Source organism: Rattus norvegicus, chromosome 1 (genome assembly GCF_021556685.1).
Source record: "Rattus norvegicus strain SHRSP/BbbUtx chromosome 1, alternate assembly SHRSP_T2T, whole genome shotgun sequence".
In the NCBI taxonomy this organism is placed as follows: Eukaryota; Metazoa; Chordata; class Mammalia; order Rodentia; family Muridae; genus Rattus; species Rattus norvegicus.
The window spans coordinates 57,590,095-57,610,534 of record NC_141534.1 but is presented as its reverse complement, the minus strand read 5'-3'; the positions used below and the strand labels follow the sequence as shown (position 1 = coordinate 57,610,534).

The 20,440-nt window shown below is 45.4% G+C and overlaps 1 protein-coding gene across 1 annotated transcript; it reads right to left on the bottom strand.

The window, feature by feature from the left end:
* Nucleotides 1-1,593: 1,593 nt before the first annotated feature.
* On the bottom strand, nucleotides 1,594-10,503 carry Smok2al1 (sperm motility kinase 2A like 1). Its single transcript, NM_001401858.1, is given in 5 exon segments — nucleotides 1,594-1,937; nucleotides 2,373-2,721; nucleotides 2,724-3,427; nucleotides 3,430-3,947; nucleotides 9,590-10,503. Coding segments are annotated over 3 exon segments (1,500 nt in total). The 5' UTR covers nucleotides 3,922-3,947; nucleotides 9,590-10,503; the 3' UTR covers nucleotides 1,594-1,937; nucleotides 2,373-2,417.
* Between the last annotated feature and the right edge of the window lie 9,937 nt (nucleotides 10,504-20,440).

Here is a 20,440-nt window from a genome sequence, read left to right as displayed (position 1 = left end):
TGACACTCTGGCTCATCACAGGCCTAACACAAGGGAACAGCCACACGTGGGCTGTGAACTCGGAAACAGTGAACCACAAGGAAACTTTTCGTTGTCACATAATTAGCTTGGGTATTTTGTCACAGCAACAGAAATCTAATGTGGGGAATAGAGCTAATGCTAGGGTGTCTCTGATGGTACATGGTTCAGACAGACACCTTTGCAATGTGTTTGTCACAAGCATTTGGAAAAGTTTGAAGATGCAGGCTACTGGAGAACTTGGCAATGTTCTAATGGAGGTAATTGACATTGTGATAGAGACTTGACCAGAGTGATAGGATTGAGGATTCTGATAGAAGGAAGACGAGAGGGCACTCCTAGTGTAATATATCTTGACAAACAACAACAACACACATGCACACACACAAACACATGCACATGTGCCTAAGCACACACACATATACACACATACACAGATGCTCAGACATGCACACAAACATACACACACACATTCACATGCACATGTGCATGCATGTCTGCACTCAAGTGCATACACACATACACATGCACAAACACACATATACAAACACACATGTGCATATAAACACATACAGGCATGCACAGATGCACATGTACATACACATGCATGCACAGACACATATATACACATGCATACATGCATGCAAGCACACATAGGCACAAACACACTTGCGAGTGCACAGACACATGTGCCCAGACACAGTGCCATACATCTGTTCCCTGAGAGCTCCTGAGGATGAATCTAAATGAGGCAAAGATTGCAGTTTTGAAAAGGCCGATTCCTGAAGAGATTGGTGACATAAAGAAACTAAGAGCTTTATACCAGGACAACTGAAAAAATGTTGTGAGGGCAGCTCAGGATCTGAGACCCTTCCATAAGAGTGACAGGTATACTTATGAACGCTTTCAGTGCCTGTGAGATGAGGTTCTCTAGACACTGGTCATCTGTCAGGCATGATAGGGTCCGGGGTTGGCATTGTTAGATGACATCCTTGTGGCAGACAACATCTGGTCTGTGTCAGTAGAGATGTTCTCTCACAGAGAACATCTGATCTTCTCCACACATCATCCTTCCGTCCCAGATCTGACTTGTTCTCTAAAGAACACTTGCCTTTGATAGGACATTCTGCCCCATGGATCTAAAGAGGAAAATGTCACGGCAGGGAGAGTGAGCACCTTATATGATACACTTACTGTTCTGTGTAACAGGATGAACCTGTGGCTACTCACAACCCTGAGATCCAACCCGTGCCACATCTTCAAGAATGCACAGGGTTACCATGCTTCCTTCTGAGGGAGTGGATCAAGTTGATGGTACCTAATGTTCTCCCTGATTCTTCTGATAATGATACTGGGTCCAGAAGGACCCCAGGTCTACACTCAGCTTCTACACTTTCCCCCTTCAGGTACCTTAAAGTCCCTTCGAAGGCACTTTTAATATTGGGTGGCTTGGTGGATAAAGTTATTGTTTCTAGAACTTTAGCATACCACAGGGTCAATTTTCCTATGTCAAGAAGGTGTAAGAACAAAAAAAAAAAAAAAAAAAGAACCAAGGTCATCTTTCACAGACATCTATTTTATTCTGAGAGTCAGACAAACCATCAAGAAGCCTTATGTCTTCAATTAGGAGTGAGGTGAGAACTTGTGCCAAGAGGAGGTGTGTGATGTGACCCTGGTCGGCAAAAGGGCTCTGGTCTTTACCAGCTTTGGACTGGTTTTCAACCTCCACCAGGAAGAGTGATGCCTTTGAGGTGCTCTCTTGCCACCTGGCATCTCTTCATTTGCTTTCATCCTTCCACAGCTGACCTGGAAGGTGACAGCTCTCACAGCGCTCCCTTCTGCAGGTCCGTGTCCACACGTGGGTCCTCTTCAACACTGGGACTGCAGAGATGCAGCATCCGGCATCCTCTAGTGATCTTCTAAAAGGCAATGACACATGTGAGAGGGACTCTGGGACCTCTGCTGGACAGGGCATCTCTCCAGCTGTGGTCACCCTGTTCCAAACTGCTCTCCAAGCTGCTCTGAACCTCTTCCCCTCATCTCCTAGCCTCCACCCCATACCACCTTCTCCTCCCTCAGCATCTCCTTCTCTTCCTTCTCCAACTTTATCCTCCTACATTGGTCAGTATCCTGCTGTCTCTTTCTAGTTGAATGTATTTTAGTATTCCCATGAGCAGGATAAACATGGGAGTTACTGTCGGCAATGACAGATGTGCTGGTAGCTTAGACTTAACCATCGTCCCACGGTGTTTTAGACCTAGCTTCCCCGTGCATCATCCCATAGACATACACACTATGATAACCTGCCAGTTGACTCAGACACGAGCAAAATAGATACAAATACAGCAATGTACCTGGGCAGTGTTGGATGCTTGCTCTCTGGATTCCTTCCATGTTCTTCATTTCTGGGGAACAACTCTGTTGTGCCCCAGGGGAGGTTTTTTTCTGGACGGAATGCAGCAACACAGGTTCATCAGGCCATTTCGGATGTTCTTGACCCACCCCCTAAATCTTTTGGGCCAGGGCCTGCTTGCGACAGGCTTAACCTCTGCTGAGGCACTGGATTTGTCTTCTGTGCTTTTAGTGTTGATGGTCTTCTTGCCTTTGCTGTGCACTGAATAAAAGCAGGGGTCACTAATAGAAATTCTGTGGGTTAGCTCCACTGTGGGTGTTATCTGATGTGGCCTGCAGAGAAGACCGCCAGCCAACTGGCCCTCTTGACTAATCCATGACTAGCTGTCTGGGCGAGGTCAGAACCTTGACTATCAGAGGATGACCCGAGCCATCTGGGCTCGCTTCCTCGCCTTCCTCGCCCTCGAACTGAAGTAGCAGGGTAATCAAGGGTCGGGAATGGGGTCATGCATGGATGAGGCCGGGTTGGGATGTCACACTCTTGAAGAGCCTGCTTTTCCAAAAAGTAGTAACAAGCCATACTTTGGTTGAATTTCTTCTGATCGAGGGAGTCTTTAACCTCTTGGGCTTCAAATCCAATGTCCTGCATTGCTCTAAGAATGGCTGGGTCTGGCCTGAGGGGGATGAGTTCCTTACAAGGTTGTGGGAACCCCTCTGAGTCTATCTTAAGCCAGGGATGAGTCAAAAGGTCAGGAATTGTGGGCCTCTGCTGGGAATTCACTTTCATTAAAAGACTCAGCAGGTCTTGTAGCTCTTCTGACAGGCCAAGTGGTTCAGCATAAGTCCCTAACACAACCTGCCTTCGGAGTAGTGGTAGCCTGACAGCCTCAAATGGGAGTTTTCCAACTGTCATATAATAAAGAATTACTCCTAGGGCCCACACGTCGACCTTGGGGCCCTCATAAAATTTCCCGAGGAACAGCTCAGGAGCAGAAAATGCATAAGTCCCATAGTGCGTTCTCAACTTTTGCCCAGGCCGCACTTGAGTGGCAGAGCCAAATCAACGATTTTAATTCTTCCCTTGGTATCGACTAGTATATTATCGGGTTTAAGGTCCCGGTGTATAATGCCTTCTTCATGGCAGTATCCCACAGCACTTAATAATTGTCTGAATATGCCCCGTGCTTCATCCTCCTGCAGATGGCCAGCCTCTTTGATGCGAGAATAAAGCTGGTTCCCCTTGGCCAACTCCATGATGAGGTATGTTATCTTTTCAGTGTCAATGACTTGTATGAGAGATACAATATTTGGGTGGTTGATCCTCATCATGATTTCTACCTCAGATGTGACCTGCTGGCACCACTGTTGTCTCTTGAGGAGCATTTTGACAGCCACGGGGGTACCTGTGAGGCGGTGCACGGCCAACTTCACGGCCGCGTGGAAACCATGGCCGATGGTATTCAAAACCAAATATTGAGAGCAGAAACTCTCTGTGCAAGAGCTGCCCTGAGATCGGAGCCTTTCTGACTCCCGTTTGCTCCGGAAGCTCATTGGAGGTAACAGAGTATAAATGCTACCTAAGAGGAAGGAAAAAGAAATAAAGGGAAGAAAGAGAGCTAAGATGGAAAGTAAAATAGTGAAAAATAAGAAAAACAGAAAACTAAAACCAACCAAAACAACAACAGAAACCCTCAAAAGTAAAACAACGTACAAAGCCAAGGAAATCCTAAGTAAAAAACTACATACTAGTCACTAGGAGGGAGGAGCACAGCTCAGCCACACTAAGAATCAACATCACTGATCGTGTAAGAAAAAAAATGTACAACGAAATATACGAACAATCAAAGGAATTAAAACTATTAACAGTTAGAAAACCCAAGCTACAGAAAATGAAATGAAACAAAATCAACCTCCAAACAAGCAAAACTACATAAAAGCTAAATACCTAGAGATTAAAACAAAATAGAACGCACTCATCAAAACTCCTAGAATATAGAAAGTAATAAAGAGACAACTCTAAGGAAACGTCCCAGTGAACAATTGGGATTAATTGAGATAGGGGTCTTCAAAGGGTTTTTCTCCCAAGTCATGCATGGCTAAGGAATGTATGGCTAAGAAATATATATGTATATGTTCACCATCTTGGGCCATTAGGGAGATGAAAACTAAAACTAGTTTGAGACTTCATCTTATTCTAATCAGAATGGCAAAGGCAACAATGCTGGGGTGCATGTGGGGGATGGAGACCCTCATGCACAGTGTCCGTGGGAGGATATAAACTGAGGTGGCCACTGTAGAGTCTGGGTGTTCCTCAGAAAACTAGAAATAGGTGTGCCACCTGATACAGCTACGCCATTCCTGGGATATACTCAAGGAACAATATTTCCTGCTGCAAAGACACTTGTTCATCCATGTTCACTACTGTTTCATTTATTCATGGTGCAGGGAATGTAGACAGCCTAGGTATCCATCCAGCTGATGAATGACTAATGCGAGTGTGGTACCTACACACAGTGGAATGTAATTCAGATGTAAAAGAAACTGAAATTATCAAGTTTCCAACTAAATGCTTGGAGCTAGACAAGGTTACACTAAGTGAGCTCACCCAGACTCAAAATAACAAACACAGCATGTTCTTACTCATATGCAGATCCTTGCAAGAAGTCTTCAGATTTAATAGTACAACTCTCATATCTCAGAGAAAGTTCTTGGTGCAATAGCACAGAAACTCATAGCTGCTAAAAGACTGGAGAATACCTGTTGACAAAGTGCTCAGGCAAAACAGGTGTGGGGATGTGTCCACATTCCCTCCCTCCCTCCCTCCATGGCTCAGGGACTGTAATGGAAAACAAGGGCAGAGACATTGTAAGATCCAAGGGTTGGGAAGAGACATATCAAAATATCTTCTCAACACAAGACCACCTCATTCATAAACTCCCAACAGCTGTGACTGCCTGCATCAGATCTCCACAAAATCAAGCAGTCCTGCATGACTAACCCAGAGTGGGAACATTGACAGTTGATGACACATAGGGAAGAGAGTCATTCCCCACACTCAGGAACACAGGACACCAGGTTATTAAAAAAACCATGAATTTGTGGGTTGTGGCAAGTGACTGTGAAGATGGATGTGGGAGGAGTTGGTGAAGGATGCAGGGAGTGAAGAGGATCCAAATACATTCAATGGAAGTACGAAATTCTCCAAGAATTTATATAAGATTTAAAAACCACAAATAATCACAAACTCAAATCCCCAGTTAGAGTAAAAACAGCAATAACCAAAACTCCCATGCATAAAGAGTCCTATGAGAGGTACCCAAATCCCATGGGGGAGACAGCTGGACTCTCAGAAGTGAGGAGAATTCTGGGAGCATGGGGGAGGCCACCAATTCTGCTCACGTTCCTGGCAGAAGAGGAACCTGCCTAGAGCCCTGTGCACCCAGGATCCTAGGAGCAGTCAGGCAGTCTCTCCCTGTGCAAGAATTGAAAGCCATTCACAAGGGGCGAAGACACACTAGAGAGCAGTTCTAAGACCATCAGTTCTGCTCCAAGGGTCCTGCCTGAAGCCCTCAGGACATACCAACCCAGGAGCAGTCTGGGATAGAACCCTTTCAGTTCCTGCCTCCAACCAGAGCTGAGCCAGTCCCAAAGCTCTCTGTACCCAGAAATGACCGTGTGAAAGCCAGTCTCCAGGATTGCTGATACACAGGCTTACAGGAGGGTCAAGCCACTGTTATCGTCAGCAAGACCAGATAACACCAGAGACAACCAGTTGGCAATTGAAAATTGCAGCAACCTAAGGATAATAGGGATGGAAGAGAGAAAGATTCCAACTTAAAGGGCCAGTAAATATCTTCAAAAAATTATTGAAGGTAACTCCCCTAACCTAAAATAAAAGATGCCCATAAACATCCAGGAAGCCTAGAGAACTCCAAATAGATTGGACCACAAAAGAAACACCAAATGCACAAAACAAAGACAGAATATTAAAAGCAGTAAGGGTAAAAGGTCACGTAACATATAAAGGCAGACCTATCAGAATTGCCGCAGACTCCTCACCAGAGACCTTGAAAGCCAGAAGATCCTGGGCAGATGTCAAACAGACCCTAAGAGAACACAAATGCGAGACCAGGTTACTGTATCCAGCAAAATTCTCAACCAGCATAGCTGGAGAAAAGAAGATATTACATGGCAAAACCAAATTTACACAATATCTTTCCACAAATCCATCCCTAAAAAGGATAACAGATGGAAAACTCCAACACAAGGAGCGAAACGACCCCTTAGAAAAAGGAAGAACGTAATCCCCTTGCAACACACACAAAAGAGAGCCACACAAACATAATTCCACCTCTAGCAACGAAAAACAACAGGGGACAGCAATCACTGTTCCTTAATATCTCGTACCAGCAATGGACTCAATTCCCCAATAAAAAGACATAGTCCAACAGTCTGGACATGTAAAAGACGACCCAGAATTTTGCTGTATAGAGGAAACATACCTCAGTGTCAAAGACAGCCTCTACCTCAGAGTAAAAGTCTGGAAAACAATTTTCCAAGCAGATGGTCCCAAGGAACAAGCTGGAGTCGCCATTCTAACGTCCAACAAAATTGACTTTCAACCAAAAGTTATCAAAAAACTTTCATATTCATCAATGGAAAAATCCACCAAGATGAACTCTCAATCCTGAATATCTCTGCTTCAAATGCAAGGGCACCTATATTCATAAAAGTATACTTAGTCAAGCTCAAAGCACACATTGCACCTCACACAATAATCATGGGAGACTTCAACACCCCACTCTCATCAATGGACAGATCATGGAAACAGAAACTAAACAGAGACATAGCTAATCTGACAGAAGTTTAGGAACCAAATGGATTTAACAGATATTTATAGAATATTTCATCGTAAAACAAAAGAATATACCTTCTTCTCAGTACCTCAAGGTACCTTTCCCCTAACTGACCATATAATTAGTCACAAAACAGGTCTCAACAGATACAAGAAGATTGAAACCAACACTAGCACAAAATTCTCCAAATTGTAAACATAAGAAAAACAAAAGAATTAAAAAAAAAAACCTCAACAACTCTGAAAGCCAAAAACAATCCAAGCAAAGAAAACCAGAAAATAAAATCAGAAGCATAAAAGGTTAAAACTCAAATAATCCCTGGGTCGTGATGGTCCATACCTTTCCTCCCAGCACTCAGGAGGCAGAGGCAGGAAGATCTCTGAGTTTGAGGCCTGCCTGGTCTATAGAGAAAGTTCCAGGGTACTCAGGGCTAAGCAGAAAAACCTATCCTTAGGAAAATAAACAACGAAAAAACCCAAACCCAAGTCCAAACCCAAACCCTCCAATATCCCCAGGCTAGGGAGGTAGTTCAGTAGTTAACTAGCAAAACTCAAGGGAAAATGTTCTGATCTTTAAAACTAATATAAAAACTGTCAACTGTATAATTTTAATCTTGGATTATGAAGTAGATCAAAGACCTCAACATAAAATCAGACACACTAAATGTAATACAAACAGTGTTGAACTCATTGGTTCAGGAGACAACTTCCTGAACACAACACCAATAGCTCAGATACTAAGATCAACAATGGGACCTCATGAAACTGAAATCTTCTGAAGTGTAGGGGACACTGTCTTTAGGACAAAACAACAGCCTAAAGAGTGTGGAAAGATCTGCATGATCCTACATCTGACAGAGGGCTAATATCCAAAATACATAAAGGAGCCAAGAAGCTAGACATTGTGAATGCAAACAACCCAATTGAAAAGGGGCACAGAGCCAGAGAATTCTCAAGTGAGGAATCTCTAAAGGCTGAGAAGCACTTAAAGAAAAGTTCAACGTACTTAGTCATCAACGAAATACAAATCAAAATGACTCTGAAATTCCATTTTACACCCATCAGAATGTGTAAGATCTAAAACTCAAGTGACATCACATGCTGTTGAGGATATGGAGCAAGAAGAACACTCTTCCATTGTTGCTGGGAGTACCAACTTGCACAACCACTCTGGAAATCAATTTGGCCGTTTCTTAGAAAATCGGGAATAGTTCTAACTAGACCCACCTATACCACTCCCAGGCATATACCCAAAAGATGTTTCACCATGCCACAGGCAACTTCCTCAACTGTATTCATAACAGCCTTATTCATAACAGCCAGAAACTTGAAACAACCCAGATGTCCCTCAATGAAGAATGGATAAGAAAATGTGGTTCATTTACACAATGGAATATTACTCAGCTATTAAAAGGAGGACACTGTGAAACTTGAACGCCAATGATTAGAAACTGAACATGTCATCCGGAGTGACGTAACCCAGACCCAGAAGGAGAAACCTAGTATGTATACACTTATTAATGGATATTAGCTACAAAGTGCAGGATAACCATGCTATAATCAACAGACCCAGAAAAGCTAAATAAGGATGACTCAAGGCAGGATGCTTGAATCTCATTCAAAAGGGAAATTCAAAAAGTTGAGCAGAGGGAGGGAACTGATGGGGAGAGGATTGGGGACAAGAACAGGGCAGGGCACAGAGGGAGGGGAAAGGAGAAGGCTGGGTTTGGGCAATGCATCTCTGGCATGAAGGAGACTGGGGGTGGGAGGCTCCAGGGAGTCTCTTAGAGTGATGCTAGCTGAGCCTACTAGCAGCTGGGGTTGGAGAGACTGACATACCCATGTCCTGTAGGTAGAAAGGATTTTCACTAGGGGAAGGGGGACACTAACCAACCCACAAAACCTTCAACCCAAAACTTGTCTTACTTATAAGATGTTTAGGGATAAAGGTGGAGCAGAGATTGAAGGAAAGTCCAACTAATAATCGGCCCAACTTGAGACCCAGCCCATGGGACAGAGCATTGTTAATTATATTCTATGACTTGCACACAGGACTTAATATGTCTTCTGCTCCTAACAATTGGAGCAGAGCTTGTCTCTTACTCTGTTGCCTGCCTTCGGATCCCTTTCCCCTACATGGGCTGTTTTTTCTGGCCTCAGTGGGTGAGGATAAACTAAGTCCTGCTAGGAATTGATGTTTCAGGGCAGAGTGATACCCAAGGGGTTGCCCACTTCTCTGAGAAGGGAAGGGAATTATAGGAAGAGGGGCATGTGAGCCGGGAGTAGGAGGAGAGGAGAGAGGGAGAGGCTATGATTGGGATGTAAAGTGAATAAACAAATAAACTTAAACCAAAATATGCTTACCTTAGAAACAATGGCCAAGCTGACTGCCGGCCTCAAAACTTTTCCTCACACAGGTGTTCTCACACCTACAACTAGTGCACCAACAGGGCACAACAGACACTCACACACAGTTGGGCACACACACACACCCACACTCACAGATGCACTCACAGTCACCACCAAGTATACCAACACACACACACACACACACACACACACACACACGCACGCACACACGCGCACACACACACACATATACACACACACACACAAAAGCAACTGTCCACACAAACACTGACCTAGACACACATACACAAGCTACACACAAATCAATCAAATGCAAAATCCACACACTGCTCACTAGATCCACCAAAATCACCAAAGTCTCCACTCCACCACTCCTCTAAACGCACTCAAGGAAATCCAGGCCTGGCTACAGCTTAACATCTGTTGGCTGGACCGCCTCACACTCGCTCCTCATGAGGTCACAATAGGACCTGTCCTTGCATGGTTGGGAAGGACTCCAAGGCTCTGGCTTAGGTTGGCTATGGGGAGCCTTTAGGCTTTTAGAAATCAAAGCCTGTAGGATGGTTTGCTGTCCTTAGTTCTCTGTTTGAAGGTTTGCTGTGCCTCCTGCTTTAAAATCCTTATGTCTGCCTTCCATGGGTCCCTTTTGCATTTCAACTATGGGTTTAAGAATATACTACAGATACATATATATATATTAATTATACACACACACACACACGCGTGTGTGTGTGTGTGTGTGTGTGTGTAATCTTCTCTTTAAGACGGAGGTGGCTGCTGCCTTTCTGACATTACTCTATCCAGTTTAATACCTGTCACCAGCCATCTTACATTATTACAGAGGACCTTCTCATGCCCAGCTAATCATTAACTGCATATCGCACTAAGTTGTGTGGTCTGTTGTTCCTGGAAATTACCCTAACCTGTGCCCTCCTTTAGGGCCAATCATAGTTAAGTTCAGTTAGAATTGCTTTGTATGCTAGTAACAATAACCTTGGATCCAAACCAACCACCCAACTGCCTGGGAAGACTTTCGGCACCTGTGTATGAGCTCTTAGTTGCTAAGAGCTTCTGTGGTTTTGCCTTTCATACTACAGTCCTTGGAAATAGGGTTGCAGTCTCTACTCCCCTGTGTGACATGTGTCCCTGACCAATCAGTCCCAGGATATATGTTCCATAAACTGTCCCTGCTTGACTGAAATGGCTGTCTGGTTTGTGGGGTGATTCCTGCACCCAAACACTGCTCATGAGACATAATAAAGAAGCTTATTACCACCTGTAGGGTGACAGGAAGATGCCTTCCTCACAGCTTCCAAGGCTTTTGATTCTCATCTGCCCTGCAAAGTGTGAAGTCTTGATTTTGAACCTGATTTTGAGCACGCACCTGTAATATCAGAGCTTTTAGGAAGCAGGAAAAGCAGGAGAAACAGAAATTTGCCTGGGAGCTTGTCGTTCAGGCAGCCTGCCATGTGCAAAATCAAACCACACACCTAGTTCCAAACAAGGTAAGATAAGGTCTGACAAAAATGTCCTCTAACCTCCACACACATGGTGGGACACATCCATAACAGTGTACATACAAGACTGCTTCATTCTCTTCTCTCTCTCTCTCTCTCTCTCTCTCTCTCTCTCTCTCTCTCACACACACACACACACACACACATGCACACACACACATACCACACCATACACATTCCCACCCTTTATTACAAACACACAAACTTACACTCACACAGACACACAGAATGGGTGAGTATACACAACACTATACAAAAACAACAACACAAACATTCTTTATGAACTATGATTCTCTAGTAAAACTTTCCTTCAAAATTGAGGAAGAAAACTAAGAAACTCCCACAGATGAAGACCGATTTAAAGGATTTCAGAATCTCAAGAAGAAATAAAGAACAGGTGATCCCTGGACAATCCCCAAAGGCAACGTGGACTTCTGCTTCCTCCAAGATGTGAGAGATGCCATGTCACATGACCCAAACAGCAGTGCCACCGAGGCTCATGTACACAGACATCTCCTTCATTGACATCAGAAACTGAAGAAGTTGGTCAGGGCTGTCAAAATAGCAGTAATACAGTCCACATAGTACTGGTGGTATTTTATCATTTTCGGTATGATCTCCATGGTAACAAAGAAAAAAAGAACCAAACCCCAGATTAACAGAAAGGAAGAGAAAGTCAAGCATTTCTTTACAAAAAACCCAACACAGCACAAAAGGCAATAATCAGGGAAGAGAGAGACAAAGCTGTAAGGCTAATGAAGAATACAGGAATGCTTCTTTGGTGGCTAGTGCATGTTCTCTCTCTCTCTCTCTCTCTCTCTCTCGCTCTCTCTCTTGCTCTCTCTCTCTCTTTTTCTCTCTCTATCTGTCTCTCTCTCACTTGCTCTTGCTCTCACTCTTGCTCTCTCTCTTGTTCTGTCTTTCCCTCCATCTCTCTCTCTCTCTCTCTCTCTCTCTCTCTCTGCATCCTTCCATCCCTCCCCTCCCCCTCTTTACACACAGAGGTTGGCAGGTTGTTATAGAAAACCAAGTCCATCCTGAGTGTAGGGCTCACTTTAAATATTAAGGTCCAACAGTGGAACAGGTGTGTGTGATGACAAGGAGCTCTGTGCTCCCTGGGACCAGAAGGAACAGAGTGGCTATGCTGACACAGTTGAAATAAATTCTCAATCACAGTCTGTGACAGCCAGGTCACAGGACCCAGGCAGCTGAGTTATTTGTGAGCAGCCAGTGCAGCCAGAAGCTAACTATTGAGCACTGACTGGCCCAAGCCCAGAAAGGGTCTCTGTTTTTCAGAGTGCTGGGGGCAGTGCAGTGTGTAGCCCTTTCCTTCTGAAGACTCTTCTGGGGTTTTGAATCCCCAGTAGAGGAGCCTCATGACTGCAGACACTAAGCCTGGGAGGGAAGACCCTCATCTGTAGTGTTCATTGAAAGGCCTGAGAGCAGAAAAGGAAAGAAACAGCAAAATGTGCCCCCTCTGCTCACTGTGGTTCAGTTTCTGCCTTTGCAGCTGAGCTCAGATGCACAGCCAAAAGCCTAAGTACCCAGTCCTCAAGCCTGCAGTATCCTGTGCAACTGGGAATGTCCCCATTCTGCTGTGCTGGCACAGGCCACTCACAGTGCTAGAAGGGCTGAAAAGTATCCACTAAATTCACAACACAGAGAGGTAGGTGCTCAAGTCTCCTCTCTACCCCACACCTCCTGATTCCTGGGTCCCAGCGTGGGCTGCAAGCAAGAAACACCCTAAGTTGCTTTCATGGCATTCAGAGGGTTCTTCCCACGGATACGACATCCATTGTCCTCGTGCTTACTATCGTGCCTATTGGAGTGGACAAGCCAGAGTGCCTTACAGCATTTACATCTGCATACCATGCTCTGCCTTTCCATACTCCAGGGCCTGTGCCTCTTCTGAGTCCTCAGTTCACTTCCCTGAGATGTGGCCTTGGTGTTCCTTCTACACAGGCACTGGCCCTGTTGTGAAAGTAGCTAAAAGACCAGACCGCAGTTGACTGTAACACAGAGGGTAGTCATGCCCAAGCCTATCATACTCTGGCTGCACAAGCCTCCTCTAAAAATCTCTTCACTCCTTTTGGTGTTCCTATATACATGTGTGCATGGCTGCCATGTGTGTAGAGGGAGGTGTGCATGCATGTGTGCATTTATGTTCAAATGGCACGTTTGATGTGCACAGTGTATATATGTCTGTGATATATGTAATGTGCATGCACATCTGACGTGATGTGTATGATGTGTGTGTTTATGAATATGGTGTATGTATGATATATATGTAATATATATGTTTATGTAGTATATGTGTGTGTGTTTGTGTATGTGTGTTGTGCACTGTGAACATCTGATGGGGTCCTTTAGTTCTCATACTAGCTGGCCTGCTGCAGAAAGGAAACAGGTCTCCCCAGGAGAGTCTAAGCATCCAGCCGTCCAGGGATGGGCCTGCACATGAACATAGTCTGGCCAGAAACACCCTCTAAGCTCTTAATAAAGAACATTCTCATTCCAGAAGAAGCAAGAGAAAACTGAAAAGAAGCCAGACAGCAAACTGAGCTTCCACCACAGAAAATTCTTATATGGGAAAGCTCCCAATTCCCTGAGAGTGAGATGTTTACGACCCCACTGCCTGCTCTGGAAGCAAACCCACTCCCCTGCTGAAAATTGGGGCATTCCTGTAATCTCCCTACCCTGAAGAGGTTTGTCCTCTGCCAGAGCTGCCCATGACTGCATCTCAAACTGTACATCTTGGCTAAACTTGTGGACTAACCCGCAGAAGTCAAGGAAATGTGAGTCTTCCTCCCTGGACTTCATTCAGCTTTTATCTGAGCGCTTGTGTGAGAATGAGAGTGGAGAGGCTGCCTGGTGGGGTGAGATGCTCCAGTCAGAAAAGACAGAAGGGAGACACAGGCAAAGGGCTCTGCGGGTGTTCTGAGGACTGATCTCCTGATGCCCTGCAGAGATGCTCAGGAATGGGCTCTGCAGCTTTGGTGAAATTTAAGCATCTGGGGAGGAATGACTATGTTGTGGTCTGTGGGTGGGCCCAATGGGATCAGAAGCATCCTAATGACATGATCAAGAACAGTCAGATAGAAGTGAATGACTGGGACTGGGGTGTGGCTGAGCCATACATCACTACTTGGGGTATAGTTATTTTCTCACTACAAAAATATGGCCTAGAGCAGCGGAGGGAATGTAGGGAGCTTGCTTTGGCTTATGGTTTGAGGGAACGCAGTCTAGAAGAGAAGGCACTGTGATGGGAGCATAAAGTCGTTGGGTAGATTGTGACCACAGTCACAAAATAGTGGCAATGGAGTGCTGGTGTTCTCTTCCCCTCCCCTTTTCCCCTTCAGGGTGAGACACTAGCCCATAGAATGGTGCTGCATTCATTGGAAGAGGGGGGCTCTTCCCTCATCAGTTAAGCCTCTCTGGATACACCCACAGACCTTGTCCAGAAGTGTGCATCCTATGTGGGTCTACATCCTGTTAAAAGGACAATCAAATTTAACCTTCGCATTTAATATGGACATTACAGAAAAAAAGGGAAAGAAGGAAGATAGGAGAGAGGGAAGGAGGGAGGGAGAGATAGAAAGAGAGAGAGATAGAGACAGAGAGACAGAGAGACAGAGAGACAGAGAAAAGTAGTGAGGGGGAGGGAGAAATAGAAGGGGAGGGAGAGAGAGATCTAGAAATACAGCCCCTGTTGACTTGATTTCAGCCTTCATACTTCCAGAACTGTAACTTATAAATTTACGTTGTTTTTAAGCCACTACTTTGTGGAGATTTTAAAATAACAGGTGAAAGGTTTTGAATGGGGGGGTCCTTGGGAGGGACACCTAAATGGATCACTGTGATGTGAAGAACTTTTCATAGAAGTTACTAATGCTATGGACAGACAAAGAGGGAAAGGCATCATTGTGGCTTCAAGGATCTTTCAGGACCCAGCAGCAGAGACAGACTGCGTGGTGGTGTCTTGGAAGAGAGGAAACTAGGGCCTCACGGCAGAAGTGGGGGCATCTTCTTCTGTTTTCTGAAGATAGGGGATGTCTCACAGTACAAGCCTGGGGCCAAACTTTCCAGTTCCTAGGCAGGAGGCAGGGAAAATGATGGGAATAGAATGTCTGGCTTCTAATACACTCTGTGATGTAAGCTGATGTCCCAGGTGAGAGATCCTGATACTGGGAACTCTGTTAGCTAGGGCCTCAGAAACAGGGACTCAGTGGGATGCTTGTCAGTATCTTCAAAAAGGCAGTGGTGGCATCTGCAGATATTGTGGTCTGAGCAGCAATTGAGTCTCACATGACATTCTTATAGCAGGAATAAAAAACTGATACAGTGTGCAAAATATTAGAGAATCAACAACTGACATTGAGGTCAACTGAAGTGAGCATTTTAATGGTTTCCTCAGTGTATGAAAGACCCTAACCAGCCCTCTGTGTCTGTCAGCACAGCACCTTGAGTGGTAACTAGTACAAAAAGTGGGGCCAGGGGCCAGGTGAAGGTGGTGTGTGGGTGTTGGTGTGGGGTGTGTGTGAAACTGTCTCCTCTCACTGGTCAGGTGAGTGCAGAAATGCCCTGGGTAGTTGGTGAGCGTGCGTTCGTGTGTGTTTGTGTGTGTGTGTGTGTGTGTGTGTGTGTGTATGTTCATGCACACATTTGTGTGTATGTAGAGCCCGATCTAAGCAGGCATTGGGGATGACTCGATTTCTCTACTGTGTGACCATCACTGCTTCCTCATTTGGAAGATGGAAACAATTCTTCATACGCAGTAGTAATACTGACATGAAAGTCTGCTGTGGAGAATGCTATAGCCTCCATTGGAGACTGACTTCTCAATCTTCAAGGACCTTTGAATAGCCAAATTGAAGTCTTCAGTGTGAGGGAAGGTGTTGAGCTGCTGGGGAGCATGTGAGTCAGGATATGGAGCACTCACTTCCTCAGCAGGTCAAGAAGAGCTGAGGCCTAGCAGGCTCCTACTAATGACTTGTCTATCTCCACACACAGGTGATGGTTTTAAGAAACATGTTCAAACTGGCTCTTTTTTATGTGGGAGCAGATAAGGAGAAAAAGTTGGCTTGGCTCTCTCTGGTGGTACATATTCCCGTGCCATAATGGACCAAGGTACTTTCAACATTCACCTGCAGGGTTCAAGAGGGTTGAACCACTGTTATGGACATCCCACTTAATGGAATTCCATTTTTGTTTCTCACTTAGTTCTGTGGTCCACATGCTGATGTCTGTTTGGAGTGCCTGGTTTTATAAGATATGCACACAGTCCCTAAATGTTCCTGAACAATGACTGTTATTCTTTACTGGACTTGGTGCTTGCTCTATGCTAGATGCTCATGGGTTTTCTTCATTGTTAGTTCTAGCTGTGGTTCTAGCCAGCCACTGCAGCATTCCTAGAGGGAAACACTGCTGCTCTCTCTGTTGGAGACATCAATGACTTCATTAACTTGGAGAGAAACCATGCTGGCCAGGGTTTTCTCTTCTGACATCTGGAGACCAAGATTGAGAAAGTGCTCAAAGGGCCTCAGACTCCTTATCTTCAAACACAGGGAGCTCCAGTTCCTAGAAAGCAGGAGACACAGCTGGCAACTGATGCATCACTGAGGAACGAGAGCAAATGTAATCAATTTGTGGGCTTCAAGAGGGCCCAGGGAGTGGTCCTTTGTCACTGGCCCAAGAAACTGCATTTCCCACAGGGGATTCACTGTTTCTCAGAGGAATGTTCTCCTCACAGGATTTTACCCAGCCCAGGAAGGGCTGTGGCTGAAATGGAGCTTTTGATCTTTTAGTCACAAAAACATCAGAAAAAAAGGTGAATCAGTTGATTGAGGCTTCAGGAAAAAAACCCTTCTGACAGTTTCCCCTCCCAGAGCTCAGCACAAGCCAGACAGAAGGTTCAGAATGGAGCCTGCTCTCCAGGGCAGAGGCAGCATCTGTGTTCTGCAGGAGGCCACTCATTCGAGCTCCTTTCCTCTGGGTTTGAAGCCGTGGGCATCACTGTGACCTGCAGCAGTCCCAGGCAGGTAGAACACCCAAGGCCTGGCCTGAGACAAGCCAGCAGACAGTGCCCGGGATGATGGCCACCCCAGTGGAGCTGCCCCAGCTGGCCTGTGTTTTCCTGACGGTCCTGCACCCTGAAGCAAGACTAAGCAGGCAGGGGAGTCCTGTGCACAGCTTCTGTTTCAGTTCTGATAAAGCTCTTTCCTCTGTCAGAGAGGAATCTCATGGGATTCATTGTCTTGAAATATATGTGTACAGCCAGAAAACAACCTGCACTGCCACAAGTCAAATAATTGCCCAGACTGGAAAAGTCAGGGTTTTTCTTAGAAGATATTCTTTCCTTCGTCAAAGAAATTGCTCAGCAGACTTTAGGCCTCAGGAGCTAGAGGCCTGGAAGGCTAAAGACCTTCCTTGCTCAGATTCTTGGTTTTAATGAGGCTGCTGGGGTCTTTGCTGAACCCTGTCAATGGTAGTAAACCCAAGTCCCTCAGAAAGACATGCTACTGTGGCATGCTGGCACTATCAGCAACCTGACCACACACACTAAGAAGCATAAAATAGGAAACTGCATTTATTTCTGAGCCTGTGTCTGTTAGTTTACTTTCCTCCTTGTTCTGACAAAAGCCACTTAAGGACGAATTTGTTTTGGCTCATGGTTTGGGACTACAGTCCATCGCAGAAAGAGAAGCATCCAGCCATCCATCTTCCATCATCCGGGTTAGGTAGCTGCTCACGTTGTGTCCACATTCAGGAATCAGAGTTAATGAATGTGAGCAGTCAGCTAGCTTTCTCCCTTTTAATTCATCCAAGGGGTCTCAGGACATTATTACATGGTCTTCCTATCTCTGTTAACTGAGTTTAGAAACTCCTTACAGATATTTCCAGAATGTTCTTTCCTAAGTCATCCTATATCCCATGCAGTTAGTAAACAGTATTAACCATTACACTCCCTGACTATTCATCTATCCACCTCTCCACCCACCATCCATCCATTCATCATCAATCCATCCATCATCCATCTGTCCATCATACATCCATGCATCTACCATCCATACATCATCCATCAATGCATCATTATCCACCATTCATTCATCCACCCACTCACCCACCAGTCCATCATCAGTCCCCTGATCCATTCATCCTCTATCCAAGCATTTATTACTCAGTCCCTCCCTTCTTCACACTGTCTATCCACCCATCCATTCTCTGCCTTGTTCCAATACAGGGTCAATTACTGTTACCAGAGTTACTTGATACCTAATGAGTAGAGAAAGAATTTGAAACAGAACAAAATAGAGAACGGAGAAATGGTGAAAAGAAAATGAAAGCAATGTGAAGTGAAGTTGATCCTTTATTGGAAATCTTCCATTAAGTTGAACAGCAATAAAAAGAGAAAGGGAACAGTCAAAACACAGTTCTCTGTATTTAAAAAATAAGTCTCAAGCAACATAATGGTAACAATTAATAAAGCATGCAACTCTGGGTTAATATTTATTTATTTTTGAGACCACGTCTCACTATGTAGTCTGTGCTGGTCTCAGACACACAGAGTGTCACCTGCTTCTGCCTCCCAAATGTTGGCATTAAAGGGGTGCAACACTGCACGCAGTGATTGTGAGTTAGGAGACATCAGAACTACCACGTCCACCGAACCTCTGTAGGTTTATAACAGGCGTCCAAAGTACGGTTATTGTGGGATCCTCGCGCCGCTTGGGGAAGCAGGACAGGAGACGTTGAATACACTTACCCAGTGCTGCTACCGGGCAGGTGCCAGCTTGTGGGAAGCCACAAGACACTGATCTGTGTTGGGGAAGAGCAGTCTATGCCACAGGACACGGTCAGAGCTGACTCGGGGTCCCTGGGCCTACAAGGGGGCCCAGGCTGTGTGGTCTCAGGTTCCTGTGCATCCAGGCGCCACTGAGATGCTGCAGAAGAGCTGAGAAGAAAGTGGGGGTCATGGGGCTGGATCTAGCCTGCGACCAAGGGAAAAAGGGAGGAGCTCCGGCTGGTCCCCAGGGGAGAGTTCTTGGCTTGACTGAGGTAGCCTACAGGCTTGGTTGTGGAGGTGGCTGGCAGCTCAGGGAGGCCTTCTAGGGGAGATTAGATGGTGACTCTGTAGAGAGATTAGATGGTGGCTCTGTAGGTGAAGGGCTTCTCCACAGCTCCCCGTGGTGGGTCCTGGTGAAGAGAAACAGTCTGTGGTTTTAAGGAGTTTATTGTAATGGTATAAATTAGAGGAGTAAAGCCATGTCCCACTTCTCAGAGTGGGCCTGAGATTAATACTTTTTGCATGGAGGAATGTCTGGGAAGAAAAGGTTTTTGGCTAAGCCTCCAGGCCTTTAGGTACCTCATTATAATGGAAATCTGTCCTGAGGCTCCATGACCTGTGGTCATGTCCTCTACCTGTGGAGGGGAATGGGGTATTGCCCTTAAGTGACTGGTGGCCACAGATCTATGGTGGGCTGTTGCTAGTAACCTGCCTGGTTTCATGGGAGTCAGGCAAAATGCCTACCATTTCTTCAGGGTGACCAGGGCTTCAAGCCTCCCCAACAAGGAACCGGAGTCCCTTTCAAGGTCCCACAGCCAATGATTCTGCTCCTGGCCCATGTCAGATGCCTCCTGCTGTTGGGGAACCTGACACCCTATCCCAGTTGGCTACTGTCTATCTCCAGAGGTTTGACTGGATTGTATCCTTTGTGGAGGAGTACATCAGAGAGAGAAATTGTCCTGTTTTCTTTTCCTGTTGTGATGAAAAACCCTTGGCAAAAGCAACTCAGGGAACAAAGGGTTTCTTTCAGCTTCAGTTCTAGGTTTGTCCTGCATGGTAAGGATGTTTGGAAAACTCGGTTACACTGAAATCACAACTAGGGAACAAAGAGAGACGGATGGATCCACACTCCTACAGCTTCCTTTCTCCACTTACATAGTGAGCTGACAACCTCAACCATTGAAACTTCTTTGGAGATGGATGTTTTGTACCAAGCGCTGTCCTCCATATCTGAATCACATACTTTGAGTGAGTTTACAGAACTTCCTCTGGGCAGAAGGGGTGTTTGGAGGAATTCCTTTGAGTGTGATGGACACTGCCCAGTTGCCGTGGGTGGAGCCTGTCAACATGACCTGTGTATTCATTCACAAGCACATGCTGTTTATCATTATATCATTCACTGAGTCTTCTTAGGGGCAGAACACAGATGAGGCCCCTATGTTCCTGCACATTGAAATTCTACTGGAGGGAGGTCTCTAGGGCATTCCTTAAATCTCTCAGGACTGACAGGAGGGGGCTGCTTCTGAGCAAAACCTTTTCACATTG